At 34.9% G+C, this 13583-nt stretch overlaps 2 protein-coding genes across 2 annotated transcripts in view; one reads left to right on the forward strand and one right to left on the reverse strand.

Annotated features, from left to right (window-relative positions):
- Positions 1-571: 571 nt before the first annotated feature.
- Positions 572-11876, reverse strand: LOC129262616 (nucleolin-like). The gene is made up of 4 exons (XM_054900753.2): positions 10925-11876; positions 9912-10114; positions 3669-3830; positions 572-997 (listed from the first exon to the last, which is right to left on the reverse strand). The coding sequence occupies exons 1-4, from the start codon at positions 11196-11198 to the stop codon at positions 905-907; spliced, it is 732 nt and encodes a 243-aa protein (XP_054756728.2). The 5' UTR covers positions 11199-11876; the 3' UTR covers positions 572-904.
- Positions 11877-13383: 1507 nt separating this feature from the next.
- LOC129262614 (transient receptor potential cation channel subfamily M member 3-like) overlaps positions 13384-13583 on the forward strand; it is a 32413-nt gene continuing 32213 nt past the window's right edge. Inside the window, exon 1 of the mRNA XM_054900750.2 lies at positions 13384-13451. Coding sequence (XP_054756725.2) covers positions 13386-13451 — 66 coding nt within the window. The 5' untranslated portion in view covers positions 13384-13385. The remainder of the gene's footprint in view (positions 13452-13583) is intronic.

Below are 13583 nucleotides of genomic sequence, written 5' to 3' on the forward strand. Positions count from 1 at the left end.
CCCCCCTCCCGATTCATTACAATAATGGAACAATATAAAGACGGTTACAGTAGGAAGTAATAGACTTAATCTGAAACTTTTTTGTAAATATAATTCATTCAACTTTTTTTTATTCAACAAAAATACTTCCAACACATGAACATGATATTGAATACCTATCGGATAAACAGTCATCTTATACTAGTAAAACAATCTCTACATTCATAACAAGCGAAATGCGAAAGATATTTTCCATCACTATTCTGCCGTAAAGACATTGATTTCAATATCAATCATACACAGAATGAACAAACCAACAGAATACTGTTACAGTATCGCACACAATTTAAATGACATACATTCTTTTTCAAAAATAAAATCATATTGATCAAAAAACCTATTAGTAGGCAACAAACTCATCACATAAATTCAACTAATTTATTGAAAATTAGTTTATCCCCGTTCAATGTGTTTATTTTCATTACGTTTAATGTCACCAAGAACCACAGTCATGATAGTAAAACTCCAATATTCCAGCTGTTAATGACCTACCAGCGACATAATTCTTAATAGGCTAGACATTGTTTTCTTATGTTGTTAAAAATATGGTTAAGATTCCGACTTGCCCTCTAGTTTACATGAAGATGTATATAGTAGGCCTATAAAGTAAAAAAACAACTTGATAATTTGGATAGTCGGTAACAAGATCTAGTGACTCATAATTCATTAAATCTCTGACACAGTTTGAAAGTCGTCGAAAAGCATTGTATAAATCTAATTACGGAACATTGTTTATCTTCCTATCTAATATAATATTAAATTATATAAGAAGGCACAATTTCAAAGCATCCGTGCACCTTTACTTTGAGTTGAACAGTTGGAGTTTGGTTTAAGGAGTCCATAGCGAGTGTTGGTGTGGTTCACCTTACCCTACCACACCCACGGTAGCAGGGGTCAATTCTGGCTTCGAGATTGGTTCATCAATACACTTAGTTGGTATGGTAACGGCATCATGGACCTGGAATATATAAGTGCAATCAAATGCATAAGCCGATAAGTAATGACATGTTATACCCTTAACCCCACTCAAACACCATTAAACATGTTAAACACTTAAGATAGACTATAGCTTAAAATAAGTATGAAAAATCTGGTTGCAACTATCATTTCAGTGATATTTGACAAGAACAAAGTAATTTACTGTTTGTAATATTTTGAAATATTTAGCTTATTGGTTGCACCGAGTTATTATTTATAAATAGAATATATAAATATCAGGAAATAGGGAAAATTATCAACCTTTACTCTCAGTATATATGATGCAAAGTTGTCTTCATGTTTGTGATTTAGAAAGATGGACTGTGTCTATCATTATTCAAGTTTTTTTATATTAAAAGTGTAAAACATGATTTGATAACTCAACAAAGCCTGTTTGAATTGAAATAGATATTTAATCACTTATTACGCATTTAGCAGAACTCTGTTTGAAAACTACGTGGTTTTGTGAAGACAAAAAGATTCTAATTAAATGAAAAGTATTATATTGGTTTGCACTAAAATATCTTCAATTAATGTTGAAAAGAAATAGGTGCTATACTCTAATGAGGTATCTATTAACATGATTAAGATTGAATAGTTTTTTAGAACGCATGGACATTAAAAAAAATATGTTAGCAGTGCGTTCCATAAAAACATGAAGTCGGGGTCGTATTACTCTATAGTTCATTCATGACGGGAATTTGTATAGATTTGGTCCTTCATGTTTATTTTATAGAATTTATAAAATCATTAACTCACACACGAGTGAAATACTTTAGAGCGAACCAACTCAATTGTAAAGAAAATTAGCAATCCTATGAAGTTTCAGTTTCTGCAATATTATATTAATTTAACATGGAGAAAAACTATTTGTGTCAAATAATGTTTGCATTTAATTGTTCTTTACAAAACAAAGAACGTGTTCACTGCAAAATTGCCTTACATATCAGCAAAGAATTATTATTTTTTATTTCACTCGAAATTGACTTTTGTTGACAATCGCCATGCATTCAGCCATTAAACAAAGATCACTCTATTTCTCACTCACTTTCCTGATTGAGAAAACGAACTTTCTAGAGATTTTGTCCTCTTTGAAATGCAGATTTTTTTTTATTCTAGCGAAAATGACTTTTGGGTATCTGACCTCCCTTCAAATTGCGTTTAACTACTTAACTTTAAAGATGATATGAAAAAGTCCACAGTTTTACGAATTTGTAATTTATGAAAAAGGATACATTGTGATAATACTGGCAATACAGAACATTCGGTGTGATGAAAATTCGTTATAAATAAAGCTCTAGGCTTTTCAAATCTGCCATTCAAATTTCGTTTATTCAAATGTGTGATTTTTTGTGCAATGTACAAACAGATGTGATTAAAATGTAGTTTTATAAATAAATGTGAATTCTGACTTTGAGTTTCTGAAATGTTATGTCATCTCATCTTTCCGTTCACTGACAATCTGTTGTATGATTTATTCATTTATTTTTTAAGAAATTTATTTATGCTTTATTTATCACAAATGATAAAATAAATAATGTTGGGGAAGTCCGGTTCAGTTACAAAAAAACTTTATTACCCTGGCAACAAGCGTAACACTGAAAATTACATAAAAATCAGATGTAAAATAAGTTATGCAATTTTAAAGCTTTTATTAATTTCACAAAGCAGTTGAATGCACATCCTGGTCAGGATTCCAATGGGGGACTGATGACATCACTCACTATTTCTTGTTCATTTTATATGAAATATGAATTATTTCATTTTTCTCCTCATTATCCTGTGAAACGAAGGTTTATTCCTCCCTGAACATGTGGTGTTACCATTGTTATAACATTTTATTCGATTGGTAAAAATTGGCATATTGTATAATTCAAACAATAAAAAAACAAAACAAATAGTGAGTGATGGATTTCATCGACTCTCTCATTTGCATTTCACTGAGTTGTGCATATCACTGTTTTGTGAATAAAAGGGCATAACTTTCTTATTTTACATGCGATTTTGGTGAAATTTTCAGCATTATAACTTGTTTGGTTTTGCTTTATTGATCCGAATCAATATTTTGCTGGGGTGGACGTGAGCTGTAAAAATAATGTATTGGTATTGGGCTTATCTTAACTTAAAGACCCAGACTGGTTCTAAAAAGTGAAATTGTCAATATGGGAGATATAAGGCCTACTTACATGACTTAGTACAAAAATGTAGGCCTTGAGCGTATTCACCGCTTGACGATGTTGACAGCCAAGCATTTTGCTTTTGATAAAGTAAACTTAACGGGTTTTTACTTTCCCCCGGCCTCAAGACCGTTACGTCATAATGTGTTAGAGACGTTGTGATTGCATAGGTTTGTACATAGAAAATCGGGTGATATTTTTTGCTTTTCATATTATGAATTCATTTTTTTTACTTCTATTTCCAAAACATGACGTCACGGTCTTGAGGCCGTTAAAAAGCACACGAAAGCCTGTTGTCGAAGGCCGTAATTTGAGCTTTTATGCAGCAAAATGCTAAGCTGGTAACCTGTAGAAATGCATGAAGCTTGCATTACGGTGTGTAGTAGTTCAAAAAGCCTTCATTTGGTATATACTTTGTCAATTTCATTTGGGTTCCGGTCTGGGTCTTAAACAGTTTTCATCTAAAGAAGATACCTGTTTCTTTTCCTTGTTTTTAACATCATCTTGATCTATCTCAGTCATGTTCCTATAGGCGGATGGACGAGGCTCTGACACATCTTCAATGCTAAGCTTTGAAAGATCTGTCTCAGTATCACCCTCAGTATACTCCTCACTACACGAACTCTGATCCTCCGGCTAAAGATGGGGAGGGAGGTGGAGAGAAAGAGGGGGAGGGGGAGAGAGAGAGATGGAGAGAGAGAGAGGGGGAGGGGAGAGGTAGAGAGAGAGGGGGGAGGGGAAGAGAGAGAAAAAGATAAAATGAGGTGTGAAAGAGGAAGGGGAGATTGGGGAGAGTGAGGAGGGAGGCGGAGAAAGATTGATATTCAGATTTCAATACAGTTGCGCGTTTGATTGAAGTCGCCAGGCAACTTGAGTATTTTTTTATTATTTTACATTTCAGAACAAATTCATTAGCAAATATCACAAAATGATGCTATGCAAAATGTTCAATAAATGAATACACACGAAAAATCCTAAATAGCATATATCATTGAAATATCGGCAATTAATAACGTTTAACACACTTTGTTATTCCACCAAACATGTTAGACCCTTTAGTTGTCGATTTCATTTTTTATTTAATGAAGGTAGCAAATAATATAAGAATAAAAGGATTCACAAAGTAAATAATATCTAAGGTATAAAGTGGAAATTTGCTATTGTACAAGGTACAATACTTTAAAGGGCAAAAACTAATTATGAAAGTTACCGACACATTTTGAATAATTATGTATAATATGCATGTATAATGGATGCAATAATGTTGATTTGTTTTCTTTAAATGTACACCCTCTTTATGTCACACTACACTGTATAATCATGTCTATAATATTGTTTAAACAGTCTATTGCTAAATTGTTCCCTTCTGTCTTTTTCTTTTTCTCTCCCTTCTTTGTTCCCTCCCCCTTCTCTTCTTTACCCCCCCCCCCCCCACCTTCACTCGCTCTTCCAAGTGTAATATCTTATTTATTACTTTGTAAAGTGTTGAATCTATTGAACATTTTATTATATATGCATTTTATTCACTTTTCTTGAAGAAATAAATGATAACATTAATGATATTGTCAAGTGTCGAAAGAGGGAACCTCTCACGAGCAATCTTGTGAGTTGTGTGTGCAACCAAAAATGTACCAGCCATCCGCTTAAAGCATTTCAATGGTTTTCACTTTTTACAGTTAAGGGATGCTCCAGGCTGGAGACATTTAAATCTCAACTAGAGTAAAATACACATAGTAGACTTGTTAACTGCAAAAAAAGGGGTGAACGCTGCATTTTTGAGTACAAATGTCCCACTTGGCACAAATGTTCCTTGAGTCAAAAGAAAAGGATTCATCCAAAGAGACACGCTGTATCTATGCAAATAAGCAAGTAATTTGCATAAATGTGCATATTATGTCGATATAGTAAAAACAAGTATTTCAGAATATATTTTTAACCAGAACTGCCCTAAAATTGGAAATAAAGACTTAGGGTAAGAAAGGGAAGAAAATTGTCATAAAATAATTGGGATATCCTTGTTTATTATTACCTAATTTACATAAATTATGCAAATTATAATTTAAAACAGAGTATTTTTTCATGAATCCTGAACTGTTTTATAAATAACAGCAATTAATACACAATGTCAACATTCTACATGAAAGAGAATATATTAGCGAAAACATCGATATGCTTCATGACAGTATTAGTGTCTTAATTTGCTTAGAAAGAGGGCAAATATGTCAAAATGTATGACGTGATATTGCGCTAAAACGAGACCAAAACAACCTCTATGTCAAAGTCACACTCACGAATCTGACAATAAAGCGATCAATGGTATGTCATTCGAGATAACACAATCTCAACACAATAGCTTCCATCGGCTTCTCGTATCGCTTTTGTTGGTGTGTCTGCCACACCGTAATCTATGGTATATACGGGCAAAATGCATTTCGGTATCGGTAAAACACTATTAATTTTGTTTTATTTGTTTCTAATTTGTTTCTCTTGGAAAATTTACAGGAGACATTGCTTTGCAGGTTACTGCTTTAATGAAGCTCTGGCACATGAATCATGACGAATGTACCCCACCTCAATCCATATTTTAACTTTGTTAAAATATATATCTTTTGGAGACCCCAAAGTGGCAAAACTGCATTCCCCGCGGCATTCCCGCTACTTTACAAAACCAGTTTGACTTGTATTATCAACTTGGAAAAGACAGATGTATGAGACATCAGTTAACATGTTTCCAGAAGATAGTTTTTTGTCTCACCTGCATAGCAGAGTGAGACTATAGGCGCCGCTTTTCCGACGGCGACGGCGGCGGCGGCGGCGGCGTCAACACCAAATCTTAACCTGAGGTTAAGTTTTTGAAATGACAGCATAACTTAGAAAGTATATGGACCTAGTTCATGAAACTTGGCCATAAGGTTAATCAAGTATTACTGAACATCCTGCCTGAGTTTCATGTCACATGACCAAGGTCAAAGGTCATTTAGGGTCAATAAACTTAGACCATGTTGGGGGAATCAACATCAAAATCTTAACCTAAGGTTAAGTTTTTGAAATGTCATCATAACTTAGAAAATATATGAACCTAGTTCATGAAACTTATACATAAGGTTAATCAAGTATCACTGAACATCCTGCATGAGTTTCACGTCACATGACCAAGGTCAAAGGTCATTTAGGGTCAATGAACTTTGGCCGAATTGGGGTATCTGTTGAATTACCATCATAACTTTGAAAGTTTATGGATCTGATTCATGAAACTTGGACATAATAGTAATCAAGTATTACTGAACATCCTGTGCAAGTTTCAGGTCACATGATCAAGGTCAAAGGTCATTTAGGGTCAATGAACTTTGGCCAAATTGGGGTATTTGTTGAATTACAGCCATAAATTTGAAAGTGTGTTGGTCTAGTTCATAAAACTTGGACATAATAGTAATCAAGTATCACTGAACATCCTGTGCGAGTTTCAGGTCACATGATCAAGGTCAAAGGTCATGTAAGGTCAAAGAACTTTGGCCACGTTGGGGGTATTTGTTGAATTGCCATCATATCTCTATAAGTGTATTGGTCTAGTTCATAAAACGTGGAAATAAGAGTAACCGAGTATCACTGAACATCTTGTGCGAGTTATAGTAGTTTTCAAAATCAGCACTGCTGCTATATTGAATCGCGTGATGCAGGTGAGACGGCCAGAGGCATTCCACTTGTTTTTATTTAAGCCTATGTCCATGGGAGCCCTCCGAATTTACCCCATCCCCTCTCTGTATTTCGACACCAAATAAAAAAAATATATCGTGTTTTAAAGCCACCGGCAAGGCAAATTGCGTTTTTGGTATAATAAAGCAACTTTTATATCTATATTTCATATTTATCTATATTAATATTATTATTATCATTAATATTATTAGTATTATTGTTATTATTATTATTGTTGTTGTTGTTTTGCAGTTTGTAATAATGCTCTAGCACAGTAAAGGCTATAACCCAACAGGATCATGCCTATAGGATACCCTTTCCCCTTTTGGTTTTATGTATAAAAAAATAGTTTATTGTCTTTAGAACTCATATCTTGGAATAGATTGAGGTGAAAATACTCTACAATTGACATGTAGAAGAGCTGTGGTACATTGAAGAAAAGCCACACGTAAGCTCTAAAATACCCCTTTATTGATTCCACTCTATGTTAAATTTAAATATTTTTAGAGTCCATTCGGAAGAAAGACACATTTCTACTACACACAGTAAAGCCTCTTTACTTTCTCCTCTTGAAAAAAAAAACATAGAAGGCATTGTTTTATATCGCATAAAATAGGTTCGTGTACATGACGGTGGCCTGTCGAAGTTGCCCAACCCTTTATTTTGTTTTGACAATATATATTTAGAATATCGTCTAAATGAAACCCTCATCTGGAAAAGGGCACTTATTAAAGGCAGCATCTACATTATATAGAGGAGGCCCTGGTACTTGGAAGCGGGGGCTGAAGCACCCGCAAGATTTTTTCTGAAGGGGGGGGGGCTGTGTTGCGTGTGTTATTCTCCATAGACAGCACCCCCTGGAATTCCGGCAGATGTGACAAAACGAAAAAAAGAAACGTTACCAAAAAAAACCCTTCATTTTGTAGTGCAATCCATTTTGTTTATTTGCTTGTTAAATTTCTTGATGTTAATTTGAAAAGCAAAAAAGTTTCAATGTAAAATTTTGGTCCGAAGAAATTTAACAAGCTTCAGCCCCCTGTTCCCAGTGCCAGGGCCTCCTCTATATAATGTAGATGCTGCCTTTAATAAGTGCCCTTTTCCAGATGAGGGCTTCATTTAGACGATATTCTAAATATATATTGTCAAAACAAAATAAAGGGTTGGGCAACTTCGACAGGCCACCGTCACGTACACGAACTTATTTTAAGAGATATAAAACAATGCCTTCTATGTTTTTTTTTTCAAGAGGAGAATGCAAAGAATATAAAAATATAGATATAAAAGTTGCTTTATTATACCAAAAAACGCAATTTGCCTTGCCGATGGTTTTAAAACACGATATTTTTTTATTTAAAGTCGAAATACGGAGAGGGGATGGGGGTAAATTCGGAGGGCTCCCGTGGGCGTAGGCTTAAATAAACAAAAAAAAACTTTCTTCAGGAAACATGTTGACTGATGTCTCATACATCTGTCTTTTCCAAGTCGATTATACAAGTCAAACTGGATTTGTGGCGGGAATGCAGGGGGATGCAGTTTTGCCACCTCGGGGTGGCCAAAAAGATATATATTTTAATAAAGTTAAAATATGGATTGAGGTAGGATACATTCGTCATGATTCATGTGCCAGAGTTTTATTAAAGCAGTAACCTGCAAAGCAATGTCTCCTGTAAATTTTCCAAGAGAAACAAATTAGAAACAAATAAAACAAAATTAATAGTGTTTTACCGATACCGAAATGCGTTTTGTCCGTGTGTATCATAGATTACGGTGTGGCAGACACACCAACAAAAGCGATACGAGAAGCCGATGGAAGCTATTGTGTTGAGATTGTGTTATCTCGAATGACATACCATTGATCGCTTTATTGTCCGATTCGTGAGTGTGACTGTGACTTAGATATTGTTTTGGTCTCGTTTTAGCGCAATATTACGTCATACATTTTGACATATTTGCCCTCTTTCTAAGCAAATTAAGACACTAATACTGTCATGAAGCATATCGATGTTTTCGCTAATATATTCTCTTTCATGTAGAATGTTGACATTGTGTATTAGTTGCTGTTTTTTAAAAGCAGTTCAGGATTCATGAAAAGATACTCTGTTTTAAATTATAATTTGCATAATTTATGTAAATTAGGTAATAATAAACAAGGATATCCCAATTATTTTATGACAATTTTCTTCCCTTTCTTACCCTAAGTCTTTATTTCCAATTTTAGGGCAGTTCTGGTTAAATATATATTCTGAAATACTTGTTTTTACTATATCGACATAATATGCAAATTTATGCAAATTACTTGCTTATTTGCATAGATACAGCGTGTCTCTTTGGATGAATCCTTTTCTTTTGACTCAAGGAACATTTGTGCCAAGTGGGACATTTGTACTCAAAAATGCAGCGTTCAACCTCTTAACAAGTCTACTAACAGAGCAAAACGCTAAAACTGTGATCAAAATCGGATAACAACGAAGTTATTCAATTTCAAAGATTTGCATTATTCCGGCAATCAGCATGTCGTCATGAATATTCATAAGGTTGGCTAATGACGTCATATCCCCACTTGTTCTTTTGTATTTTATTTTATGAAATTGGGTTTATTCAACAATTTTCTACCAAGAACTGAAACCATTGGATTGTCAACTGATTAAGTGCATTAGTTATCTATTGCTGCAATTTATTTCACCATAATGGAGACACTTATGAAAAATGAAACAATTGTGATTTCATGTAAAAACAAAAGAAAAGGGAAAGTGGGGATGTGACATCATTAGCCAACCTAATGAATATTCATGAATACATACCTAGAACTGTTTCACTGGAATACAAATCTTTGAAATTCAATAACTTTATTATTTGTTATCTGATTTTATTCAGATTTTCAGCAATTTGCTCTGTAAATTTTACTCTATTTATTGAAACATAAATGTCTTCAGCCCGGAGTATTCATAACACCTAATCATGCCTATTATTCCTGCCAACTAGGAAAGCCCACCATAAATATTGTCGCAGTATTGGTTAACCCACCTTAAAATCCTTATCCTCTCCAGATTCGTATCCTTCTACAGCCTCCTCCAAAATTTTTAACATATCCTTTTTCTTCTCTTCTTCTTGACCGTCATCCTCCTCTTCATCGTCATCCATCAGACTCGGTGATTCATCCAAATCATCCCTCTTTCTCTTTTGTGGCGATGCAGAGGCTGGACGTAGAGGGCTCTTGTCGATTTTAGCTACGTGTGAACATTGAAAATGGGCGGATGCTTTAGTAATCATGGTGATATTAATGGTTTTATCCTAAATATGTACTTTTCATAACTTTTTTAAAGGAGATGATTCCTCGATAATCACATCGTCACTCTGGTAATAAAATAAAGTCAAGAAATCATGCTCTCATATCAAAATTTTGGGTCAGACTTTGTGGTGAACGAAACATTATATGCTCAGTGTGGCAAAGTCCACCAAACAAGGAGATGGATATAATGTATAATATAATATAACAGCAATACAAATGTTTCATATCGCCAGAAATATGTGCATCATGGTTTCGTGAAAGTAAACGAAACTTATTGTCATAATCTTCGTAATTCACATCGAATTCTAATGACCAGGATTACTGTAATCATGGTAACAGTTGTTCTCAAATACATAAAATAAATTTGTGCGGCCTGTAAAGACGAAAAAAAAAATCCCTTTTACTTGATTAATATTGATGACTCGCCACAATGAGTCTACTTTTCGTTTTATATGATTTTGTACTATTTGTTGTCCCATTTGTTCCTTCAGTAATTGATGACATCCTGGCGTGCTGACTGAGCTAGCTATCCTTAATTATTAATCTTCCAAACAATATTGGTCAAATATTTGTGTTTTTTGTCTGATTAAATCCTACTTGCTTTCAAATGCAAAACTCCGTGATAAATTTTTTACCAGAATTATTGTTTTATTTAAAAAAATGTCAGCTAGTGACATTACCGGGACAGTCATGGAGTAGATATTTCAGAAAGGTTTTAGAGGTTGAAAATGCCAATCACAATACTTACGATCACCAGAAACTTGTAGGTTGTTCTGCCAGAGAGAGATCCCGAAGATTGAGAGTATTTTCATAGGAATGTAAAAGATCACTTTAAGAACTCGTACGAAGAATCCATCAGGTTTGAAGTTATGTTGAGGGGATAAAATGCGTCTGTCAGAGATATCAAGAATGCCATCATCTATCCCACTTCCGCTGTCGTTCAGGGCTCCTGTAGCTTGTTCATCGACATCCTTCTCGTCATCATTGACGGATTGGTGCGAGTCATCTAGCTTCTCACCCATCGTAACAACGCAACTGAGTCGATTTTCAAGACCAGTTTGTTTTGAGTCTCTACTAACACAGCTTCCAATTACGGGGAAAAATCTGATCTCAAGTTGGCAGGCAGGTCGAAAGTAGTTAGGCTGTAGCCAGGTTAGGTGATCGACTGCTCAGTATTGCACGCAGTGAAACGAATGTCGACTGTGTTCCCGATGTCAAATTGTTTGAATGGAATTGGCGCCAAATTTCTATGCCACTGCGCTGGTCATAGCATTGACAATTGTTATGCAAAGAATGCAATCAGCGGGTTCTTGAATAGGTTAGGGGTTGTACAAAAAAGAAAAGGCTAACGAGCCGATTTGAAGAACGCACTGAAATAAAAGATCAAGTATGAACTAATTGAAGATTTCTCGAAAACACATTAGGGCAGAAAGAAGCTCCAGACTCTATTGGACCATCCATGATGGGGCTCATCCCCTATGTGCCCCCTCCTACTTTGAGGCAGGAGAGAAAACATATATTGTAGGTTTTCTGCTATCAATATTTACCAAGTGTATGAAGGAAAATGTCGCCTAGGAATATTTTGATATTTTCCAATAAATTCATTTTCTTCCTAATTTTATTTACTCTGGTATCCTGGTGATCTTTCTAGGTGTCATTCTTTTTCGCAAGCATCGCATGGAGCATGGATCAACAGATCTGTTGCCAGGGGGCTCCAAAATACTGAAAATGTGCAAAAAATAGTCCAAGGGGTAGGAGCGCCTATCATCCAATTTTTAACTGAGGCTTTTTTTTTTTTTTGGGGGGGGTAATCGGAGATCGTTCGGACTGTGTGCCGGGTTTGAAATTTGGAATAAGGGCTATAGCAAAATATTGCCCCCCCCCCAAAAAAAAAAAAAAAAAAAAAAAAAAAAAAAAAACTGAAGTCACTCGATAAGAATAAGATATTCCATATTTTACGCAGTGTATATTGTAATGGATAAAAAAATACTCCCCTCCCCCATCTGCATTATTCTTCAATCACTCTGCTCTCTTTCTTCTGTCACTCTGCTCTCTTTTGTTTATTCATCTTCTCTTTTTATTACTTATAAATAATAGGTGCGGTTGCCCCTGTCCCTCCCCTATGACGCCGCTCTTTAGTTTAATTGATAGTGGGGGTATTTTATCTCTTTCTATCAATGGATGCAATACTTCAATTCAATTTGCTTGCCTACCTTTTATATGTTTATATCCAAGAATACCAAGTGATCACAGTGATTACGTAATCGACAGCAATGTTTGTTTGAAAGTATTTGTACAATTTGTAAAATTCGGTCAAGTTCAGAAACGGATCCAGTGAGGGTGGGATGGAAATAGTTTGAGATGTAGTTTCCAAGTAACCACTGACTGCTTCCTATGTTATATTTATTTCTTCCATTCTTCCTCTTTTAAACATCCTTGAAAAATAATTTACCTCCACTGCATGAGACTGCTCTATGTAGCTATAACTGTTCATTATTAACATGGTTTACAAAAGAGATAAACGAAATATGGTAAAGGTTTACTGTGATGAAATCAATCTAATGATGTAGATTTGAATGTAAATGGCACATTACAATATGGAATCTCATATAAAATCTAAGAAGAGAATATAGTCACCTGATTCATCTCCGATTTGAGATAAAATTAAAAATGCGGTTTTAGTTCATGTGCGATTGCATAGGTAATGATAACATTAAACATTAATGGATATAGGGGGCGGTCAGCCCTCGGAGAAAAATAGGCCCATTGAATTTTGCTCATTAAGACATAAGTGTAAAATTCATGTTTATGCCGTCTCCCTTATGTCAAGGGGGGAGGTGGAGTAATGACTTATTTTATCAAAATCAACTTCGATACATATTGGTTACATATTATGTTTCAAAAGAAAAAGTAGAGCCCTTTTGCACCCTAATCCCGAAGAAACCCAGGATCCATCACTAACTGACTAATATTGATAAATAGTCCTTCTAACATTTAAGAATGATAATCGAGTGTTCCAGCAGGCCTTGCTACTCTATTTATAATGTGGGCATATTTTGTCAACATGCATGGCTTTTATGATGTTGATTTCCTTTATAAATATATTTGTTGTTCCAAAGGTGGGAGGGTAGAATGTATACATAGCAAAGATCATTCCTGGACCGTGCATGTGCGTATATGCGTTATTATTGTACAGATAATCTGACTCCATGGGAATCGGTTTTAGTAGTCACTATGAGCAGGTGCCTGTTATAGAGAGCTTGCCGCTAACACAGGTTTGACTCTATGTTTTCTTTAACTTTATTTAATCTACTGCTTTGCATGTTTAGTACATGCTATAACATCATAATTGGCGGGTATTTTTAAACACCTCTGTCGCTGTCAGGTATTTGCTATAATTTCCGTTT

Source organism: Lytechinus pictus, chromosome 5 (genome assembly GCF_037042905.1).
Source record: "Lytechinus pictus isolate F3 Inbred chromosome 5, Lp3.0, whole genome shotgun sequence".
NCBI classification, from domain to species: Eukaryota; Metazoa; Echinodermata; class Echinoidea; order Temnopleuroida; family Toxopneustidae; genus Lytechinus; species Lytechinus pictus.